General features: G+C 36.9%; 1 protein-coding gene across 1 annotated transcript in view; it reads right to left on the bottom strand.

Annotated features, from left to right (window-relative positions):
* Nucleotides 1-25,186, bottom strand: part of MTA3 (metastasis associated 1 family member 3) — a 143,858-nt gene that overhangs the window by 824 nt on the left and 117,848 nt on the right. The window contains exons 18-19 of the mRNA XM_026072290.1: nucleotides 18,008-18,162; nucleotides 13,655-13,682 (exon numbers count right to left, since the gene is read on the bottom strand). Coding sequence (XP_025928075.1) covers nucleotides 13,655-13,682; nucleotides 18,008-18,162 — 183 coding nt within the window. The remainder of the gene's footprint in view (nucleotides 1-13,654; nucleotides 13,683-18,007; nucleotides 18,163-25,186) is intronic.

Genomic DNA, 25,186 nt, shown 5'->3' with positions numbered 1-25,186 from the left:
TTTGCTTAATTCACTCAGTTCCAGAATCCCAGTTTTCATTTAGATAGTTTTATAAATTACAGAGCAGATTCTGAGCTTATGGAAATGAATTACAGCAAGCCAGGGCCTCTAAGAATAAGTGAGACGTGGCTTTATAATTAAAACTTTCCAACTTGAAAATGTGACTTGATTGCAAATGATATTCTGATGATGTGTCTATCTGCATCAAGGTCCTGAGACAGTGACTCAGGAAGTTATTTGTCCTTTTCATTTTAATGGGCTGCTAACTCTGAAACTGAAAAATGGTGGCATGTGACACTGAAAATATAGGGGCAGCTTAAAATAAATAGAGGCTCTTTTAGAAATTTTGCATATTCAATTTTCAAATATATTTAGTTGCTGGTTGAGAAATCCCATGGAACCTATTCTTACAGTAATTGGGCTACAGAACAGAACAGAACATAATCAAAAACAAAACAAGAAGCCAAAAATAGAGAGAATATTCTGTGCTCTTATTTAGAGATTAAAGGAGTAAAGAAACACCTATTTTGATAAATATATTGAAAAAGTGCAGAAAAGTGTTTGTTTTAGCTACCTGAAGGCAGGATCTCATCAACATTTCATGGCCTGGAATACCAAATTAGGATTTAGAATCATTTAATAATAAGCACGACAAAAGAAAAGGAAATGAATCACCAGAAAGTTAAGCTTAAGCTTTTAATGCAATCCCATAGAAACCCAAAGTACCATTTGAGTACTTATTTTATATGGAAATCTTAATTGAGGCCTAAAAAGATTTTCAGCTGATTGACAAGAAATTGCAACCTGAATAAGATCATAGAAATGTAACCTGACTGGTATAAATATGTATTTCTAAGATAACAAGACAGCTACGTTTTGCAAATTCACGTTAACAGACAAGAGCTGTTATCCACACTGATCTTAATGAGGATCATTCCTGCACATGCTTACAGGACTGGATCCCTTTTTGATATATTTGTTTGCAAAAGYTGTTATTTATTTAAAGAATTAATGTGGTCATTAATCATTTGAGAGAAGCCCACAGCTTACAAAAATTTTTTTAGAGTCTGATAACAGTTTGCCCTTCTGAACTGTTCATATGGCAACTTCATAACAAACTGTCAGAAAGTTCCTACTAAAAAAGCTGCTTGCAACAGACACTAAATGCAAGGACAGTAAAGTATTTTTATATCATTATTCATTTATTTAAGAAGTAAAAAGATGTAGTTAATCTTATTAAGTATTGGTTCAAAATTAGCATGAAGGAAGGTTAAAAAAGGAGGGAGCAGGTTATCAGCATTACATCAAGCAAACCATAAAAACAGTAAGTCAGATTTTCACTTAGAATAGATGGAGGTAGCTCTATATAGGCTGTCAGAAGAATTAATCTCGTGTACACTCTGAAAAGACAATCTAGCACTTCTATTTAAATGGGATTGGGCAAGTGCTTCCAGAAATTAGCTTTTCGGGTTATAGACTTCCAGAAATAAAATTGGAGGAATGGAAATTTCCATTGACTTCATAAAACACATGATATTTGAACAATTGTTTCACTAAAAGCCCCAACTGTTCTTTGCACTGCAAAAATACAGAGGGTGAAGGGAACTGATTCTTTACTCTGACGAATTTAGCATCTAAATATAGTCAAACTTTTTAATAGCCACTAATCAGGTTTTACAACCCTTCAGCATTTTTTTAACACTTGAACAGGCAGGTTGTAATAGTAACTGATGAAAGGCAGGAAATTCAGAGATAAGGTTGTCAGTCCATCTTTCACTCAGAACACTTCAACACTGTATCCCCCACCTGCAATGGAGTGAATTAAGGGCAGAGTCACCCCTAATGTTCAATTTCCTGTGCCTTTTCARTTAATATCAGCCATATGTTTTAATTACGTAGAGCTTTTATTTGGTGGTGGCAAGTAAATGGCTTTAATATCTGTAGCGATGATAACATCATTCGCAGTTGTTATGAAAGAGTAATTGACATTTTCCCCTGCTTTTTCCTTTGATTTTTGTACTAGTGCTTGAAGTGTGATGCGTTAAAGACTTCATTTGAAATGCTAATTAAAAAAGTACTTAAAAACCTTTGCATTGTATTTCTAGTCCTCCTGAGACCAAAGGTATGAAAATGAATCAAACTTTTAATAGGTGATTGATATATAAAGCCCACTGTGTTCTTTTTTATGTCAAATGTGATGCGCTGCTGCTAACATAGGAATAAGACTAAAATCCTGCATGTCCCCATGATACTTGAATTAATGATGGCAGTAAGACCCCTGGCACCTATTCAGGGAAATATGGAAATATAAAAGCAGCACACACTGTTTAAGACCTAACTTCTCTTTGCAAGTTTTATACACAAACTGAAATCTACAGGGTAGAAATAACAGTTTTGCTGTCTACAGCCTTTATGCCATGCTCAAGTTTAATCAGGCAAATAATTTCAAAGAACCAATCCCATCTCAGGAACTAAATGAATTCCACGTAACTAACCATCTGGTGAAGTTAAGCACAAGCCTATATAATCTGCTGTGATGTCCAGATTTCTCAGGAATATGGTAGCTGGTAACAAAATTCCTAATCTGTAAAAGCTGACTCAAAGATCCCTGCTCTAATTATGCCACACATGAAAAAGCAGCAATTCTTAAACTTAAATAAAACAAAAATGACCTTCAGGCATTGTTAGTAAAGAATGTATTTTTCAAGACTGTTCTAATAACAGTTAAAGGTGTTACTTGCTACAGCTCTGTTGATATTAGGCAGATCTGTTACTGCTTCTATATATAAACTGTTGTGCATCAGCCTTGCCTCCTTGGCATTACACCCAGAGTTGTGATGATGAGAGCAACTTTGTTCTACACAGCAGCACCAACACTCTAAGTAATATGTTACGGTAGAAGATTTTTCTGTGAGAGTGCTTCATTGCATCTAAAGACCACTGAAATTTTAGGAGCTGACAAGCCTTGTTTTGAAAATGAATGGAAACAAACATTTTCCTGTGAAGGGGAACCCCTCACGCCCACTTTTGAGATGTCCCTAACTCTTCTAAACTGTCAAAGCCCAGAAATGTTTTTGATGCTCTATTTCCACTACAAACATATAAAGGAAGTATTACAAACTTGGCTATAAACACAATTTTAAGCTGAAGTGCATATTATCATGTTTTATTCTCTACCTACATGATTTTGGTATTTTCACCAAAGTCTTCCTCATATTGACACCATTCATATAGCATCCTTATATACAAAGACCTAGTGCTGTGGAAATATCTCATTACCTAATTGTTGCTGATAGCAGCAAAGTATATGAATAGGTAGGTAGCAGGCATAAGGGAGAACTGATTCATCACACAGTCATGGCTGAAATTCCATCTAATATATATATTTGGGTGAAGTAGGCTGATATGACTTGTCATTTGTAAGCAGAAACTTAAACTTGCCAGTTGTACAAAATGCTGCCACCCTGGAAGAAAGCGAGGTTTGAGACATTGATATGGCAAGGCATCATTTTGCATTTTGGTATAAGTTTTATGCAAAACTTGCAATCAGGGTGGCCATCAAGACACTGAGAAAGAAAAAAAAAATCTGCCATATTCTGTAGTTCAGATAACAGAAGAACTCTTCCAGAAAAGGATTCCTAAAGTTGCTGCTGCTGCTCCAGGGCAATGTAAATTCTGTGCAATATCAGTTTTGAGTGCAAGGCCAGTTAGCAAAACCAACTATTTAAAAAGTAACCATGATTCTTTGGGGGATATTCACCTTAATTACAGCTCTTCTCTCAGAGGGTTTGTTGGATGCAGAGGTACACCATATCCATTCAATGGATCAAATGACAAGAGGGGGCACTATCTTAGCCAGCTGAAGATCTTTCTATTAATTTCAATAGGTGTTTTAATCAAACTGAAAGGCTAAAATGCATGCAGTGCTGAGTCTGCTCCAAGAGAATTTAACTGGGATGATCCTACAGCACAGACCCTTAGAAACCAGACAGAATAGAGAGAGACTGCATGACTCGCAGCACTTCCTACATTTTTACCTGCGTGGAAATGAGGAGTGCGAATGCTATATTTTATTTAACTGTCCATTTGGCTTGCTGTTTCAGATAGCTATTTTCTTTCTCGGCACTCTTGATAGGCGCCGCACACTCTGAGGCTAAAGCTTATCTATATTCCATTAAAGTCTCACTCTGTCCTCCAAACTAAAGTAACTAGAATAAATATATTTGGAAGGCAAAAGCAGGTTAATACTGATAGGACTTTTAAAAATAAGCTCCTTGGTGAAATGTTTATTTGCAAAACAAATCCGTAGTGCGTTGGTAAACACCAGGCTACCGGAAAGCAGTTGCCATGAGACACTGCTGGTTACACTGTAAAACTAGTGCAGATGGCAGCTAGAACGCTGCAACCTCTATGAGATTCAAGAGGTGCTGCTGTAGGCACTCCAGTGTCACTTAACTGTTTTAAGAGCGGCCTTATTTTTCTCCCCATAATAAGGAAACCTTTTCCTTTGCCGATGGTTATCTTCAAATTTGGCATCAATATTTACAGAGCAAAACTATTCTCTGYGAACAAGAATTTACAGACACACCGGTTAGTCAGAATTTCTTGAACAGCTTAACGGAGTATTTTCAAACATTACACCACCTTGAGGGCTTCACTGGTTCTTTGTGTTTCAGAGCAACAGTTTACAGCTACCCTCTATAAATAAAGCAGTAAATGATATTTTTCTTGAATTTCTTTACTGCAAGGAAAAACCCAGGTCAGGTGTTTACAGCACAGACTCCTATTATTGTGCTGGCCTTGACCTGCACTTTGACATGGGACAAGCCACCTCTCTGTCTCCTACCAGCTGTTGGTTTCTTATCTACTCAAATCAAAATCTCCTTGGAGTACAAACCATCTCTTTGTCTGCGTTTGTATAGTGCCTAGAACAATGGGGCCCTTACCCATTATTGTAATGATTTATATCCCATTTTACTGCAAATAACTGGCATAGTGTTTGGAAAAACTACCTTGTCCAACAGATTTTCCACGCTTACCTTTTCTCTGAAAATGACATAATTCATTAATACTTTGAAGTGGTTCAGGATGCTCTGACAGAAGGAATTAAAGAGGTGCAAAGTATTATTCTCAGCATTATTACTCTTTTTTTAACTGCATTTTGGTAACTGAGAAAAGCTTATCTTTTAACCTCTATGACAGCATCTATTTATAATGCTTCTTATGGCAGTCATCACATGATAGGGTCTAAGTCTTAACAACCAGCAATGAAATTATTTTCACAATTCATCTGTGAGCTTGATAATTACTACCAAGAGTAATTTATTTAAATTTACTTACTGCAGACAGCTAGGACAAGCATGATAGAGCAAGGGGTTAGTTTTAGTGCAACACTGACTTGCTCACTTTCCACAGAAACCACCACACCAGCATAGATGCCCTACAAAATGAAGGGTTTTTTTGTTTGTTTGTTTGTTTTTAAGGTCACCTACTTTGTTAATGAAGCCAGACTTAATAAATAAGGTCTCTTTGAACGACTGGTAAATGAAGAACAACATGAAAGGACTCTAAATCTAATATCTTAATACCTTAATACCTAATCTAATCAGAATATAATATGTAATACCTAATTCTTCTTATGTATTTCTTGCATTCCTGTTTCCTTGTAGCTTTCATGCTCCTCCTCGCTTACTGGTAGTTCAAAAAGCCAGTTATGCATTGTGGCTTCAGCAAGGGACTTCAGAACGGGGAGCCCTATGCACAGGCTGAAGTGTCCTATAGAGCACTGCTTACATTTTACAGAGTAATGTGAAAGAAAATGGAGCAATTACATATTTGATAATGTTTTAAATGATGCTTAGGAGGAAGGATAACCTGAGCATTTACATCTGGCAATGTTTTGCAGCTATCTGCATGGTTCAATAAAAGGGCACCAAACACAAATATTCATTATGATGGTCTGCATTACACCTCAACAGTCTTACCTCACTCCCTTTAGGGGTCTGTATAGATCATGCAACAGAGCATGGGCAAGCTAGCAGTAACCAGCCAGCCCACCCAGTGGGGCACTGTGCAGATTTACTAGTTCATGTCCATAGAGTAGTGTAGCTCCAATCAGATGGGGAGATAATACTCTCTCTCTTTCAGTTGTGCTGTTTTGGGCATAGTGCTGTTAACAAGATAACCATACAACTCTTGTGCTGGAGACTGCTTGTTACAGCCAGTTCAGTTATATTTATGCCCAGTTCACCACTGCTTCCAGTTTCAGACTTCCCACTGATGAAGCCAGCAGATAATGTGCCTGACTCCAGAGTACAGATATGTCCAAGTCACATCTATCCCTACACCAATCTCCACGGGCTCATTCCTGGTCCACACTGCTGTGCAATGAAAAAATTTCCCACTCACTTCTTATAGCTGAACATTTAACGCAGCTAGGTACCTCTGGCTTCGGCTCTACCTCCAGCCATGGTGTCTCAGTCTGTTAGCTCAGATCACTGCATGGTTTGCGGTGCGCTGACCTCAGCTTAGCAACCACATTTCTATTTCCCAGCAATAATAGCTTACCACCTCTCCTCCCCCAAAGATGGACAGGAACCTTTATAATTTCAGATACGCTATATAAAGGGGAGGAAGCACAGCCCACGGTGAGATCTCTTCCCCTTACTCATCCCTCTCCTTAGCATCCATCTCACACTATGTTTCTCTCTTCCTTTCCTCTACCAGATGTCCTTCCCATCCTCCTCTGATTTGTGGTAGGCACAATTAAAAAATAATTTACAATATGTGGTAGGAATGATAGGGCACTACAGGGCTCAGCATAGTTTAACTAGCTCAAGATTTGCACTGCTACTTGAGTGGAGCTTTATTTTCACAGCAGTGACACTATCTCACTTTACACACTATACAGCAATGACTACTGTATCGACATACACTAAACCACATTTCACAAGAGCAGAGAGTTTTTCCCTGCGGAAGGGAGAAAGGCCTGTCTGTGGAGTCATGACATTTGACCACAGCACCCAGCTTAGCAGAGGTGGTTAGAATTGATAAGACCCAGCAAAACTAAGTAGAAGGAATGGGTAAAAAATAAATTATTCATACTCCTTACAACAAAACAATGGCTTGGGCTTTGACAGACTTGTAACCCGAGCTATGGGAGAGCAGCTTTTCACCTTATCTGAACTTAATCAGCCTCTCCTTAGTTACCATTGACTTCCAGACATTTTAAGACATGAATCCTGCTCTTTTAAAGAAAAAGTTGCTTAACGTCTCCTCCCCATCAACACAGGCACAAAATCACAGCAAATTTGCCAATACATAGCACTCTGGGAATCCAAGGAGCCAGAAAGCCTTCTACAGCTCACACGCACAAAAGCCAGATGATCTCAAAACAACTCTTCTTATTCCCATGAATTATATCAGCAGAACGTGGGTGAATTCCCACACTACATAACTCTCTACCTTACCTATAGGAATTTTCATTACATTCCACTTACTTTTCAGAATAATGGTCCTTCTGTATACTGATTAAACATCATCCACTACTAGATGAAAATATTACCTACATGGCAGTATACTTTTTTTTTTCCTGAGACAGGCAAGAAAATGGAGAGAAGATGCTTCAGAACAGGCTGACAAGCAGAACACAATTCAACAGTTTCAGCTACTCCCCAAACATCTTGCATATTAATTCGCAACTCCAGTGTCATTCCAAACATTCAAGGATCCAGAACATGCAGCTCCTGATTTCTGACCTCAGGCTGCAAGCACTCAATGCCATCTCTCCATCAGCATTAAATACCATGTTGAGCATTTTCAACAATAATGTTTTCTACTAAATATGCTTATCTAAATCCCAGGAGACAGAAAATCTTAACCGACTAGTCTCAGCATTCTGATAAAGATTCAGAAAGATTTCTTTTGGTTGGTTTCAGTCATGTGGATACATTTGACTTCTAGTGGGTCCTTCAACTTAGGTACACACTGGCCAAGTGTGTTGGTGACACAGGGACTAGCAGGTTATTCCCAAAGGTGGAAGGAAGCTCACAATTACATAGCTTGCTTAAAACAAAACAAAACAAACCTAAAGATAGAAATTAAATAATATTAAAAATACTATTTTTCTGGGAAAAGCTCCAAAGAAAAAAAAAGGATCTACTTTTGTTGTCTTTCAAACACCTCATCATACTTTTGTTGTTTCCAAACCACCCCATCATAACTACTTTAAGGCAGGATTTTATTTATTATGAGAATTGTTTCAACACAGAAAACTTTTTGTATAGCTTTTTATAGTCCTTTTTTACTTGTTTCTTTTCTTACCTTGTTTGATTACTTCAGAATAGGTTCCATCTGAGGTTTTTGGCCTGAACACTGTGTTTACAATGTTATAGCTTATAATATCACCTGGRGATCAAGAAAATTGACAATATTTTCTCTTTATCAATAATGCATATACTTTTCCTGGAATGATATATGTTAGAATAGAGTATTTTTGGATGAGCTTCTTGGCATTCTGTCTATTTGCTATTAAGCAAGAATGGAAAATCAAAATTAAGCATTCTTATCAGAAAGAGATGGAGAGCAAAAGTTTCCTCACAAAACTGTCCTCAAGGGCCCTACTCCACAGCATCAATCTCTTCCATAATCACTATTTACTTTATATACAGAAACTCCTATGCAGAATATGAACTGGAAATCTGCACTGTGGCATCAGGAGAGGAAAATTTTGCCACAGAATGATTTGATATGCTACATACTATGGTCGTCATCATTTCAGAGATCAGATTTTTTTTTTAATATTCAAAATAGCGAAGGTCTGTTTAAGTTCATTTTCTGACACTTATGCTGCTCTCCACTCTTATGGACAGCACTTTTCATTTCAGTAGCTCGTAGTGTATGCTGGACTGCTTAATTAAAAACTGTGCAACATCCTTGGGGGTAGGTAATACATTACATTAGTAATGTATTAGTAATACGATGCATTAGTATTATGCAAGTTTACAGACAAAAAGTGGAGCTTCTCAGAGATTGAATAAGTTGCCCAGTGTCTCAGAGCACAGAACAGAGGCAAGGAAAGAGCTCCAAAGTCCAGATCTGTGGCTTTACCACTAGCACAACCCTTCTATTGTATTTTGTCAGGTAAATATTTTAGCTGCTATCCATAGCACAGGTAACCAGCCTTCAACATCTCCTTAAATGTGTGACAGGAACAGACAGTTATCTTTATGATTGGCTTTCACAGTCACAGACATTACATTCTCTTTGGTATTTTACATTTAAAATCCATATGCAGTTACTTATGGAAGTCTTTTCACAAAGACAGACCAACTACCATTTGTTTTTTAGCAGCCTTATTTACATTAATGGCACAGGGTTGTGCATTTAAAAATGTGTTTAGAAAATTAAACCTCTCAGATAAAAAAATACAAAAGAATAAATGTTTAAATGTATAAACTAAAATATAAGACTAGCCCAGAATTAAGTCCTCTAGTTATAATTTTAAATGAAGAATCCAAAAAAGATGGACAACTTGTAAATTAAAGTTAGTGTTCAGGTCTGTGTGAATTTTAAGACTGTGAAGTTCACTGCTATTATATTTCCAGTGTATTCATCACAGTATAATCTTATCATCTTCTTTGGCATTTAGTTGCAACAACAGTGTGGTGACCACAGGACTTACCTAGTTCCTATATCTACATGTAAATTATTGCTGCGTATTTCTCTGCCTTCAAATAAAATAACTCTTAACCCTTCTGTATCCAGCTTCTACTAATTATTATTGCTCACATGGTACAGAAATTTTAAAAAGGAAAAAAAGACTGATATTCTGCAGTATTTGAGGGTTTCAATCATAAATAGCTGAGACAATGTGATAAGCTCTGTGCCACATAGGAATAATGGGAGGAGACTAATTTTACTCCTGAACTAGTATTTGGAACATGCTTTGCTCTAGATAACATCTGCATAATTATCTAGAGAATTACCTTTTCTTTGATATTTAAAGATGACAGATAACTACACTTGTCTGATAAGTTAATATTTTTATTGTTATTTTGTATGTTTCCCAAGACCTTTAATAGAGAAACTGGCCTCACATAGAGATGTTTCTTTATAGTAAAAATTTCTTTTTCAAAAACAAATTGCTTTTAACTGCCACAATAGAAGACCAAGTATTACAAGATGACACATTCCCACTGGGGATCTGGATTTAGAAAAAAGTTCAGTAGCAATCTAACACAAAGCTCAGCCCTAAGACCTTTAGTTAAAACATCCAGTAAAGAGGATTGGGTTCAGCTACATCAAATCCTTTGCACAAACACAGAAGATAGCTTCTGAAGGAAAACCTTTTGAAGTGGCCAACCATACTGCAGGAAATTCAAAGTTTGTCTACCTACTAATAAGAAAACAGGTTAAAAGAATTGTGTGACATCCCAATTTAACACCTGACATATCAAGTGTATTACTGACTTTCCGACATACTCTAGCTGACTGACTGAACTCAGTGGGAGTTAGACATGCATCTAAAAGCTTTGCTGAATTGTACCTGGAATGTCTAACAAAGTGTATGAGGTTTCTGGAAAAGTTAAGTATTTATACAGGAGCTTCTTCCACCAGCATCTGTGTTTAAGACAAACCTTAATGCATTTATCATCGCTATGTTTCATTTAATTTTTTTGCAAGTTTCCCATGACAATAAAATTTTGTAAATAGTCTCATTTCAGAAATTAGATTTCCCTTCCCAAATATAAGATGCTTTGGCTACCTCTGCAATTGCTGTCTGAATGTGAAATAACTTTTGTCAAAGAAAGCAGAGGTGACTGCAAATGGTGGAGTAACACTGCTGAATGTGTCAGCGCTCTTTAGCCCAGTCATGTGAACTAACCATATCCAAGCTCCAAGCAATAGTAAAATACACTTTGGTATCTAAGGCACCATACAACAGTCTGCATATTTGAATTTCTGCTTACAACAGGAGACTCCTACAAGACCACTTTACAGGATTCAGCTGTGTGGCTTTTTAGGCAGCAGTAACTAGGTCATTTGCAACCATCTGTTCTTAGCTTCAGTCTCACTGCTGTCATTATAGAAGCTGTGAACTAATTAATTTTCACCTGCTGCTGAGTGAGGACACCTCTGAAACTAACAAATCAACCAGTTGCAGTCAGTAGCTTCTGGGCTCCTGTGATCTGTGTTTCCCTGAGATTTTATTACCAGTAAGGGTAAGAAGCGCTCTTYGAAAGATGACTCCAGTATAAGACTTCTGACCTGCTTTGTTTACAACAGCCCTCTGAAAGAATCAAGTATTACTAAATTTGATTCTTCAGACAGGGAAGAGAGGCACATAAAGAATTATCCCCAAATCTTCAAAAAAGAAAGTATTATTGTTCATTTTGATATAAGGAGTTAGGCCTTTGAGATATGGACTTAAAAGACCTACCTGAGCTCTCACAGGAATCTGTGACAGAGCAGGGAACTGGATCGAGTTTTCCCAAGTGCTTATCTAGCTTATCACATAGTTTCCCTTACCACGTAGCTTCAAACAGGGCGAGTAGCTTGGCAGTAAAACTTCATCTTAAACTACGAGAAGATTAGTACATAGCTCCAAACCAAAATGATTGTATTTCATTTGTTCTGGAGACTGAAAAAGCAAAATTGCTATCATCATCTACACTTTAATCCTACCAGCTCTAATCAATGGTATAACTTATACTGAACTGATTGTCAAAGCATTAAATGAGAGTAGGTGAAATGCTGCTGTTCTGGGTTTGTTTTTCAAGTTTGTATCTATTATTCTTTTTATATGTAAAAAACAAGATCTTGCATGTTCTTCAGCTCAGCTTGGTTTTATTTTCAAGAAATGATCCTGCTTTTAAAAGCGAATAACCTTTAGCATTATCATAGCAGTGTTACTTTCATTTAGTATGTTGTGTAAAAGGAGCCAGAGGAATAACACATGTAAATAAATAGTGAAAGAAAGCAGATATAGGTCCATGAAAACTGCTCAATGAAGAACAAATGGCAAGAGATTATGATGTGGTTTCTCTACCACTGGTTGTGATTCTGTATCATAGTGCCTCAGCTAGAGCTCAGGGAAGAATTACAATTTATAGAGTGTGAACAATGCATGGCATTCATGAGTAGTTCACACTAAATAATAAATAAGGTCAAAATAACAGCCCACAGTAACTATTAGAATATGTATTTTCACTCTGATGAATATATAACATCTTGAACAGTAGTTAGCCAAGCAGGACTGCCCTTAATTTGGAGGAAGGAGATTTCCTCCCCAAATTTCCAATCTGCAGTATTGTCACAGTGACTAGAAATGATTGTGAGCTCAGCTGTACTCAGCTGTAGCCAATGAATGAGATATTTATAATCCTATCAATGAGGATTAGACATAATTCTAAGGGATACATTCTAATTCTATAATCCTGCTTTTCAAGATGTATGACAACTATATAATACAGCAGAAGTAAAGGAACCAGAAAAGTACATCCTTAGGGACTGATTTTTTTGATTAGAGGGTAGTAGTTGGTATAAAACATTCTCAAGCTTGCAATTGATTCTCCAAGGGTGCAGCCGTGCATCTTCATGCAAGTCAGTTAGAGGATCAGGGTCTAATGGCCACAGTTCCATGCAAATAAGGAATGAAAACGCACTATGCCCTGAATCCAAATATGGTGAAGTTCAAAAACAGGATCAAAATTCAAATCAAATCGCCTCATTTTTGTGGAAAGCAGAGGTCATCTCTGAGTGTTTGTTAAAAACACTACTTTGGTGCACAATTTTTTGTGCTCAGTTGAGCACAAATAAAAAAAAAACATGACGATGAGCATTTCTGTGATATGAAATTGCATTTGTGAAGCAGAAGAAGAAACAGAGTAATTACTGCTGGAATTTTGACTTTGACCTACAGCTGCATCTGCGCTCTGTAATACAGACCCTAGGTAGTGGGGCCTTACTCCTGCACTTTTTCCTTTTCTCCCAGCAACATGCCACATGTGGTAACTCAAACCCTCTAAGCATAGCATAGACTAAAACACATGTGGGAGGGAAAAGGGACAATGGCAGCATATACACAACTATTAATATTGGTGATACTTATCAGAGTTTGGTTTGCCTGACTTTTAAGTTTGCTTTTAAAGGTGCAGGTCAGGGTTTACACTGATACAGCTAAGGACACTAGTGTTGTATGTAGGAGCACAGAAAAGGGCTGTCAGCTTTGGAATTAGTCTCTCCTGATTCTGCAAGACAACCAGACCACACATGACAAAGCAAGACTCAACATTTTGCCAAAGTTAGCATATCAGCCTCACACCCTCTTTGTTTCTCAACATGCAGCTTTGGTTTTAAGCTTCTTGTGCGTGCTAGGAGACATGCACAAATAAAAATGAGTGGTATCAGATAACTTTATCATTGCAGTTGTGAAATCCTTACATAGTACCTCAACAAATCAAGGGAAGCTTTTTATTCTGGAGAAAGAACATTATGTGAAGAATAGGAAAATTGCCTATATAATGCTGCCTCAGGGATGCCTCTCAAATTATTTTATCAGCAAAAAGGAAGCAATGTCTGCTGTTAACAACTGAAGATCACGTTCTAATTTTAACAGTTGTAGTTAACTCATTCCCAATGGAGTTGCACTTACCGTGAGAAGGTTTCTAACTGCTTCAGCACTGAAAGGAAACAAGCATCGAGTCATTCAACAGTAGTTCTATATGCAAATATGCTTTTTGGCCCATGAAGGGAAAGCATATGGAATCTGCTGCTATAACCCATTCAGCCAAACATTTCCATATATTTTTTATAATGCAAATGCTGAAAAAAATTTCATTTTCCACACAATATCTTAGGTGCCCCTAAACAAGTATGATCATTAGCATGCACGTATTTTCTTTTATGGACAGAGCATGCGTATAGGAACTGTATGCACCCTGCATACCTAGAATTGGAAAGTAAAGTTTTAACCAGCAGACACATTTCCTTGATAACCAACAATTATATTACTAATTTGCTTCACAGATTATGATTATGACCTATATAATTCAACAGATATTAAGCTGATATATTACATTTTTATTAAACAGCTGGATACCATAATATTAACTGTCCTATTTATTCCATTATTATTTAAATCCCAGAATGGTAATATGGTATGAAGAATCTAATATCACATAATGYAGTCATTTCAACACTAACCTCCAACAGGATCTACAATAGAATCCACATTATAGTTATTCAAAAAAAGAGGAATAAAATCCAAGAAGCGTTTTTACAGCAAAAGTGATTTAGTACTATGTTCCTGAACAAAATTCTTTTATAGTTATGAGACTTTTGGTTGATCCTAGAGCATACACATACTTCTAGAAGAATCCTAGCAGCTCATATCTAGATATATTAAAAAAAAATAAGGACACTCCCTTGGTAAGTAGTGATAAATGTAAGGCTCTTTAAAGAGTGATTTTTCAATGAATTATGTAAACAGACTTTGCACTTTAGAATAAAATCTTGAGCAAGCTATTTCACAATAAGGATTTGAATTTCATTCAAAAAGGGTAAGAAAAGAGAACTACACAAAAATGTTAAATTTAGCAAAGTTTAACACAAAATTATGATGTAACGTCAAGCTAAGTGTTCCTGAAGCGTCACCTGTTCTTCTGGTGAAGACTAACCCCTGCCCTGATCCTGCGACTGACCGCAGGTGTTGGACCTCCAAGCAAGCTGGACTCTTGCAGGCACCAGGAAGGTTTTGGGATGGAGAGAGCCAAGCAAAACCTGGGACCTACACATGTATTGGCTAGATTCACTGAGCATGGCGATGGGCATTTGGGAATGACATACGTATAGCAAGAAACTCACATGGGCAAGTCATTCATGGTATTAATATGCAGGCAGATACAAACTGGCTCTGCCCACTCTCCAAGCTGGCCAGGGGCCACAACAGGCTCAGCACCATGCTGATGTGGCCCCCAGGCATCCAGGGACCTCTGGGCTTGGAGAAAGGGGAATGCAAATGGGAGCTATGCTGRCATTCCCCCTGAGCATGCAGGCACTGATGCACAACAGGGAAGGAAACTGCTTTCAGATAGCTACAACTTTAAAACAACTTTTAAATGTGTGAGGATGCACATTACAACTTATATAAAGTCCATTCCAAGGAGGATAATTACTTCTTTAAAATCTCTTCTAAAATGGGACTATAGGCATAAATACATATAGTCATCTTAGCTATGGATGGGTAATAAAACTTAGACACAGAGGATGAAAAGAGACTGTTCATGTGTTGTGCATCTTCGGGTTGGCTAGCTCAAAATAGACTAGCACCGCATTTAGTTTAGCAGCCCTAGTATTTTGTTATTTTTTCAGATAATATCAACCAGCTAATGCAGCATGATTTTTTTTGCTAAACATCTGACAGAATTTACCCTCTAGCCTCCCTTTCTGATATTTTATAGAAATATGCATCACAAACTTTAATTCACTGCACAAACAAAAGTTTTTTAGGATAGAGAAATTGAAATTATTATCTATTATTGCAAACAAAACATTATATCCAAAAATATTTTTCTTTTTGTGGACTGTTAGTAATCAGCATGTCTTTTCTATATGTATTTTTAAAGGGGTAAGTATACACTATAAAACAGACAGGATCCTGATGCAGCACGATACATAAACATGTGCCTTAAAGCCCAAGTTGTTGCCTTGACTTCAATGGGATGATTATTCCTGAGCTGAGTGTTCAGCACATATTTAAACACCTGATGGCTGCAAACTGGCAGCAATTTCTTCTCAAGCTATGGCAGGAGTGGATAAATTCTGTGTTGCTTCCTCAGAGCCCCCTCCTCCCCAGGTATCTTTTCCCATTGCTGTCACGCTGCAGCCAAACCTGCCAGGGCCACCTGCTAGGGCTAGGCGCTCCTAGCCAAGGACAGGTTGACTTCCTGTCATTAAAGGAATGTAAGGGACTAATGCCTATTCCTTCCTCTCCCCCTTTCCTCCCCCATTCAGTTGTCATCCTGGGCATAGGGATGTTCCTAACAGCCAAACCAGGCGGTGCTTTCCACTTTGAGCTGTAACGGCTGGAAGCAAGTGAGAGCTGAGAGGAGAACGAGCTCTTGCAATAAATCTTGGACTATGGGTGGAAGGAATCATGGTGTTTCAAGGGATAAAAAGTCGCTGTCTCCCTTCAGTTGCAGTTTTGAAGATGAGTATGAATGAGGCACTATTACTCCTTGTGTGTTGCTRTCACAGAAGGAAGAAGCATGCACATGTACTTGCACTGACCTACAGTGTTAGCTCTTGTCAGACTGGGGGAGGTTGTAATGGGGTTGCTCAACCAGTGCACATCCTTGAGCGTTCCCTGCTGCACTTCTTCAGCGTGGGCCCAGGTGTCCATTTTTAAAACAACCTCCTTCTCTGAAGGGGTGTCATTGAGGTCTAACTGCCTTAAGTTCCCTACACAAAGGCACTTCAAGTGTTAGTCTTTAAACTTTTAATGACTTAGAGTGCAGATGGAGGCAGCGTGAGTTCTTGCCTTGCTGCCACACCTCGACCCTGGCCAGAAATGGTGACCGCAGGGACCAAGGGGGATTTGTGAGAATGGGAACAGACAGGGCTGTCACACGTGAGTGTTCTCCAAAGACAGGATTCATCTCACATTAGTTCAGACACCTAGAGTAGAAGCATCTAGTCTAAGCCAGTCATCTGAGCTACCTCTGAGATCAGTGGGGAGAGAGAGACTCGGGGCTCACCTCATCCTTCGACAGGCACCTCTCTATATTAATTCTATAGAAACAAACAAAAAACCCTCCAAATTCTTAAAGTTCCAAACCAGTGGCTTAGGTCAGCAGCCTCACTTTTAGATAGAATAGCCACTAGGGATTAGTCTGATATTACTAAGCTCTTCTGATAGAGGCTATCAAATAATTCTCAAAATAGTGAGTACTGGCAACCTGGCTAGATGTGAAGCAGAAGTCTAAAGGCTCATCATCCTTCCAGCAGTTTCTCTGAATCTTTGAATTTCTCATTTAAAAGAAAAATAAAGTACCATATTTAATTGGTCTTGAAATATCCACCAAATTGCCACATACTAGTATTTTAACTTCCCTAGCAGCATTTACCATAAACTGAACTAAATATAGAGCTAACCAAGGAAAATGTGCATATTTACTTATGTTACTTCTCTTTCTGCATTTTATTATTTACATTTCTGTTCAACCACCAAACTTTCTAGGCTCAGGAAATAATCACAGAATTGAAGAGCAGCCTGATATTACTTGCTGTAATAATCCTCTTGCTTTAATTTAAGCAAGATTATAAAGATTTTTAAATAATATGCCCGGTAACCACAGGTTACAAGAATAGACTGTAACCTCTTGTCTTAGTCTGAATTTAATTAAAGAACAGCCAGGTCTTAATAGATGAAGAAAGGAAAAGAGTGGCCTCCAGAAAGCTAGTGACTCTTCTGTGGAATCAAACCCTTTTGGGAAAAGCAGGAGTCCACTAAATTCTACCAGTTAATCTCTAAATGAGAGAATGAAAAAGAAAATCATCTTAGTTTTTTTTTTTTTTTTTTTTAAAGCAATTTCTATCCTGGAAGAGATGCTATTTGCTATATTTTCCTTTATTGTCCACTGTATACATTCTTTTTTTTTCTGTTCTGAAAATTTTAGAGTGGAACCTGTGTTGTAGATTCATCTAGGTTTTGCTGAATGATCAGAGAGGCCTTAAAATTTCATTGCATATGAGCTACAGTTATTAACAATTAAAAAGCTCTAATCTTTGCCACAGATAAGTGCTCTGACTGGACAAATATTGTTAGTGTAATGCTCATAATATTAGTACACAAGAGATGCAAAATTGGGTGTATGTTTTGATGTGCCATCGCTCTTCATTGTAATGCAATTTCAAGTAATAATGACAAAAACTGTTATTCAAATAGTGGATCAATAACACGTGCACAGTAAAGCCTCATTCCCTGCTTAGCTTTCATTTCTCTTACCTGGTCTCTTCTGTAGCTATAAAGAAACCATCATCTGAAGCATCAAGCCAATTTTGCCTCTGTCTCTTGATCACTGGAATGGTGCTTGTCTTAATAGCACTTGCACTGGCTTGCAAGGCCTTACCATTAGTCATATGGACATTGGGAGCAGCATGCTGAAATCATAACAAAAAATGGGAAAAATATTTGCCTGAGAATGAGTGTAATTCTCAACCAATTCTGCTGTTAAGGGCAGCCTACACACAGTCGTTCTAAAAAACCAGCTACTCTTCTTCAACAAGTCTCTGGGGATCAGATAACACCCTCTGATGGTCTGTTGCAGATAGAGCTATTTTGTCCACAGTTCTGAAAGCTCTTAAAAACTAAAATAACTGTTACTAATGCCATTCTACACAAAGAGAAATTAAGATGCAAAGCAATGCCATGACTAATGCAGTTCCACAACAAAAACCTGTGGACTTTGAGAGAGCATTCACTTTTCCTGAGCAAATACTCGGTATCCCAACAATGACCTACACCTCTTCTTTTTCAATAATTAAAAAAAAAAACAAAAAAACCCCACTTCTCACTTCTTGGGTCCTCACTCTCTCTGGCTTTCTTTTTTAATAAAAATCACCTAAACCAGTATAAGACAAGTGGCCTGGTCCTGCTGCTAACTTAAATGGAAACTGGATAACAAATGTTTATATTACCTTGGTGTCACTGTAGTTCTTAAGTTCACTCACAAATCATTATATTCGAGAGCTGACTGCAATACTGCTGCCTTTATTTTAACACAGATAATATTAAACATAAAATGATGCATTAATTTTCCACTAAACCTTTACCTGGAATAATTGTGCAATAAGATTTAAAGACCGTAAGTACTTGGATCTAATGAGAAAGGCTGCCTTTTGATATATGTAAAGGTAGAGAATAAAAATGTTGTTTTCTGTGTGATCTATAGGTTGCATTTTGGAAGAATATCCAGCTATGAATATATTAATTTTGGAAATTAGAGTCTTGTTTGACACATGGTCAGTTACTAGCAGGATTTAGAAATAATGCTATTTGATCCAAACAGGACATGTTGGAAGGCAATATATAACGATGAGACTTCTGCTTACTTTATTTAACATGGATTCAGCATCGTATTTTCTTAGGAAGAAGTACTATTTCTTGGTGAAATAAAACAAAGTATTTTCATTAAGGATAACATTTCTGTAAAGTTCATAAAATGGGCACAATTCTGCACATTCACGTGAGTAGCCTCTAATTAGGGGAACAACCGCACTGTCACTGAGTGAGGAAAGGCCGGTAACACGCACAAAGACTAGCGGAATAGAACTCAATATAAAGGGTGACAAGACATCAAATTTGAGTGAGTCACAGGTAACTTCCTCGACCTACATTATGTTCCTTTGTCTCATAGACAAATAAGGTTTATGGTGAATTCAGTTGCTGTTGCACATAGTTAGGGCTGTAAATCTTCCACTGCAGTTCCTTTAAACGTTTGCTTATTTTTTTCCACGTTTTCATTAAGTGTCTAGACTGCAGTTTGGTTTTGATTTTTTTTGTGTTGGTTTTGGTGGGGAGGAAAAAGGAAAGGGCATACTACTAGAAGCAATTCAGCTGTTATTTAGGATAACTTCAGGATAAAATACATAGTTTGGATGAAACTAGAAACTTATACAGGCATTTGACTGATGATCTCCTGGTGCACAGCATGGATAGTACTCAAAAAAAGAATATGAACTCATGCACGGAAAACTCTGTCATAGATCAGATTTTATAGTACTGCCAAACTATTTATTTTTGCCTGGCAATAGACAGTACTATATGTTATAGAGAAACATTCAAGATCCCAAAGCAAAAATTTTTGCTGTGTTTCCCCAGTCAGAAATGGGTTTAAGTTCTCAAATACGATGGCTTTTATCTTYTCCCAGATTCCTTTCTAATACACCGCTGAATGTTTCCTTTACTCAAGATACAGGCAAGCACAGGTAAAACACATTCAGGAAATGCACAAGGTACGAGAAGTGCATTTTCTATGGCATAAACTCTGAAAAATAGTTGAGTCTCATGGAAAAAAGTAGTTATTTTTTCATAACACCTTTTCCCCGGCAGAGATGGATGTCATTACTAGTTCTGAACTTCTGTTTTTTTCTACTTTTATTAGAACAGAACTCGTTACTGCAGGCAAGAYATAACATTATAGAAAACAGTGCAAGGGTTACAATATCATCTCATTCCCATTGCATTGTAATGATTAGTTTTCCTTTTTTTTTCCCCTTCTGCCCCAGTCCTTTCAAGTTATTTGAAGAAATTAATTATATTGCATTTAAAGACAAGAGAAAATAAGATCATTATTCTCCAGCATTATTCTCCAGCATTACCTTTAATTTCTATTTAATCAGAACAGTCAAAATTCTTGAGCAATTGAGGAGTAGAAAATCAGTTCATCACTTCCTCTCAAAACTATATTTACCATTTTTTTATAAAAATGAAGATGCAATGCCATTGTCATACTAATATCAACACCCAAAGCAAGCAGACCTTTCATACGAAGTCCTTGTTATATAGTTGGAATACTTTCTAAGCTACCACAAGAGCTCTACTCAATCAAAGAACATGCATACATACAGAAAGCCACAATAATTTAATCATGTGCAACTCGCATTTTGATTTTGGCATTTTGATTTTGACTGTTTACACTGTTCCTAAGCTAGCTATGCTGTCRCTTTGCAACAAAGCTGCTGGTATTAGGATTCCACATACCAGTAGTAAATCAACACTGCTTTGTGCCTTGACAAGGCGGTTTATACAAACCTCGCTCGCCACAAGTCAGTCAAATCTTTCTCCATGCTTAGCAACTCCTTTCTCAGAAGTTTTTCCTCACCTCAACCTATAGACATTCATTGAGATCTTCCGTATTTACAGAGAATCATTTGTTCCACACCCAAAAGGCAGTAGGAGAAACCTATCTGTGAATGCACTTGAAAGAGAAACCTCACAAGTCTAAGAAACTAAACCCAGGAGTTGTAGTTCAGGTAAAGCTGACTAAAGATAACTGGGAAGTAGTTACTTAGAGTACACCCATGTACCACAACAAATAACTTCTCTGAACCATGCTTCTCAGCTCAAGCAATATAAGTTGGCTAGAAAAGCATCTTCACATCAAAACTTGAGTTTAAGTCTCACAAAAAGAAATATCCTGACAATAATTGCTTTAAGGTGTTGTCTATAAATTTAAATCTTGAAGGCTTGTTGAGAAAACGAAGCACTCACCAGTTAGCTCTACAGCTATGGTAGGGAATATAAAATTGTTCCATGGGGATCTTTATGTGACACGCTACGTCCAATAAAGAACACATCCAATAAAGGACACAAATATTTAAAGAAACACTGAGTTACCTCTTTGAACATTCTTATGCACTAAACAGGTCTGCATGAATACATCTGAATAAGTGAAATGCAGGAGCTGAATACATCTTCACAGACTTCTGAGACCAAAGGCAATCTTTTCAAGGCCTTCAACTAGTTTTTCAAGAGGAATTTATGAGAAAATTGTTTCTTACAGTGTCTTCACAATTTCACCCGTCCCCTGCTAAATCATCATTCCTCTACAGGCAATATTTTTGGGTATTTCACTCACAGAAAATGGTGAAGGCCAGATTTTAAGAGCACCTGCAAGTGGTGCTAATCAAAACTCACCTGGAAGGTATCTCAGTTTCCCATTTACATAGACAAATGCTCATTTGCTATTGAGCATGTAAGACATTTCCAATGTTCATTGAATGCAATATTCCCTTTCAAAAAGAAGGTACGTAAGAATGTGTTTCTCTCTGTTAAATCTTCTGGAAAGAGCAGCATTAATTCCAGAGTTATTAATTCAATTATTTATTTAATTGTAAATAAAGAGCTTTCAATACAAGGTACTCTAGGCCTGAGGTTTTGACGAACCCRGGAACACACAGAAATTAATTGCACAGAGTCACTATACATGTCATTCATGTTATAGTGGCAGCTATCAGTCCAACAAAGTTTGAATTCTATTCTGAAGACACCTACAAAGATACTCCAAACATCTTATGTTAAAAGTGACAGTGTAAGACATGGTCCCCATTATGAAGGGCACATCAATTAACTTTAAGTGTCTGCTGAAAGTGTTACTCCAGGGTAAATCTCATATCCTCACTGGATCCCAGAGGAATTCCAAGCATAAGACAAGACACTTGTTGCAAAGTTACAGAAGAATCATGTAAAAATGTTGGAAATGGGACCCAGATCTCAGATCATAATCTAGTTCCCTATCTACAAGTTTTTCAATTTATAATGGCCAAGCATTTATGCACTGAGAATCACCGGTGTATTTTCCACCATCTGGAGGTTCTAAAAAGATATCCAATCTTGAACTAAAAGATATATAACACTAACAGGCATTACAAGTGTAATGTAAACATTAGCAGGGGATATCTATGATGTGTGATTGGAAAAATGTTAAACTGGATTATCATCAATTCCTACGTAGCCTTGAATTTATGATATCCTGTGTTCTTTCCCATGCTTACAAAAGGAAAACTATCCCAGTGACTTAGATGAGTAATTTTTTATTTCAGGACTAATCACTTGTCTCATCCTTGAACAAATCAAATCAAAGAGAGCAAAGGAAGCTGTCTATATGGAGAAAGAAAAAAAATCACTACAAAAATCAGGCATGTTCAAATGATTGGTATCAATTCATATTAATTTGTTCAGTTTAGCACTGACCTAATTATACTGGACATAGTGTAAAACAAGGCTAGAATTATGTTAAGTTTAGAATCAGGTAATGATTCTGTTTTGCAACACCTGGGGTATTCTTATCATGCATCAGCTTTGTATCTATTATAAGCATCAATATTTTGGTTTGGTTTACTCATTCACGGAGATTCAAGATGAATGCAAAAATTACAAAACATGTTTATAGGAGTCTCCACACAGACTTCAGCACTGCAGCACAAACATTGGACCTTGTACACAGGTAAACATTTATTTAGGATATAGAATTTCACTTAAGAAACCTGAAGGCTATTTAAAAAGAATATATATTTTCAAACACTAGAACATGTACAGGAAACTAAAAATAACCAAATAGTCACAGAATACAARTATTACTTTTGAATCAACCTCTTGATTACTATCTAACCTTTCACAAAATACGTAGAACAGTTATAATGCTGAAAATCCAAGTCAATGATCTTTCTGTGCAGGGCAAAAAATAAAATAGTGTTGACTTCCCAAGGCATCTTTGTTTAAATACTACAATGGTCACAGCCTCTATATTTCATGGAAGCTACACAAAGCTTTATAACTGCTGGATAAACCATGTCTTTAAAAGTAGCATTTTGAAGTAAATATTTATTGGAAATCCTTACACCAGTAAGTAATGAAAGAGTATCCCAGATGTTTGTCTACAGAATTAAAGGAAATCTATTTTATCCTTGAAATTTAGAAGACTGCCTCCTCCCCTCACCTGCCCCAACACACACAAACACAGCTAGTTTTTTATTTCTTATGAAGAGGAATTTAAAACAAAAAACAAACAAACAAAAAAAGGAGCCATCATTGTCATATTTAAATACAGAAATAGAATTACTTGGGGTTTAAAAAATAAAGGTAAATTTGATTTTCTCAGAAAAACTGTATTTTCTTTTCCAAAGCAAAGAACACTGTTTTCCTCATTGACTTTGATTTAAACATAAATCTGGTATCTTCAGAGAAAAGATCAGGTTTAATGCCTTATTTATGTTATTTTACCACCTATAAATGCAACTTAAAAGCATTTCAATTGCTTTGTTCTGGTAAGACAAAAGCTATTTCACAACAAAGCAGCCTAGGCAGTATACAGATTTGCTGCTATACTTCTCTCATTCTGTATGACTAAAGATAATAGTTACCATAATCAGTCAGAAAAAAGTGGAATTATTTCGAAGTAATTATTTATTGCAGTACTCATTCAAAAATGGATCTCAACAGTATTGCTTTAACGTGCCTGCACTTTACTGCATTGAATATTCTCGTACTATTTCTAATGCACTGAATAATATATACTTTCTGGCTTTACTGATTGATGTATTCTCCCTACTCACAGGTGAGTAAGAAATTTTCCATTACACACTCAATTACGTTTTGATTGCAGAAAGGACTGGACATTTTCACACCATCTTAGTAGCATACTTGTTTTTAATTGTACTTTTATTTAGTTAAATGCAAGGACAATGACTGCATTTTGCTTTGACTGCAGAACAGGAGCCCAGGCATTCTCATTTCCCCATGAGCTGTCAGCAGAGAGGTCTGGAAGGGCTCACAACAGAACCACCTCAAAAACTCAAGTTATTTAAAAACCTTTCTCTTATCTCTTTAAATTTTGACCACACTTTGGTGTGGGGACACACTTATATGGGGGGGGGAAGCATTTCTTTGCATCAGTATTACAGATGTTTAGATACATTAGTAGAAAAGACAGACCGTCAAAATGAGAGTTATCTTGAAGACTTTTGCAGGATTTCTTCTTTACAGTAAAATTAATAGTAAAGGGAAATGAAGAGTGAACTTTTCACCAGTTTAGCATTAGCCTCTAGCTCCCTTCCTGACATCAGTGCAGAACTGGGAAAATATTGAAAAAATGTTTCAATCCCTTCCAAAATTTTAGAGGATAGAAATATAGTTGAATTCCCCTAAACATCTTATTTTGAAATAGTACAATTTAAACCAAATTCATGATAAACAAGGATTACATCATATCCAGTTAAAACAAAACAAAAACAAAACACTTTTTCCTGGAATGTCTCCACTGTTTTGAAAAATTATGATCTGTGGTCCTTAACAATTTATTATCCATTTGCACAGGATTATTAATGACTACTGATGACGATAAATGCAATGAACCAAATTTACCCTTTCCTCCCATTTGAATCAAGTTCCTGTGTGGGAATTTACATGTCCCATGAATACCGTACATGCACAAGAGGCCATAAATTTGAAGGACACCCTGAAATCTATAGAGATGAAAACAAACACAGACTCTAGTCACATCATGTGCTGCTGGTTTTTATTCTGGAATTCCAAAATCTGCTTCAAAAATTGGTCTTTTATCCAAAAGTGGATGCCCCTCCTCCCAAATCTCCACAAGATAGGCACGAATCATTCCTAGCTAGA

Source organism: Apteryx rowi, unplaced genomic scaffold (assembly GCF_003343035.1).
Source record: "Apteryx rowi isolate R43461 unplaced genomic scaffold, aptRow1 scaffold_34, whole genome shotgun sequence".
NCBI classification, from domain to species: domain Eukaryota; kingdom Metazoa; phylum Chordata; class Aves; order Apterygiformes; family Apterygidae; genus Apteryx; species Apteryx rowi.
Note: the sequence above shows the minus strand (reverse complement) of the source record. Positions and strands in the feature narration are given on the sequence as shown.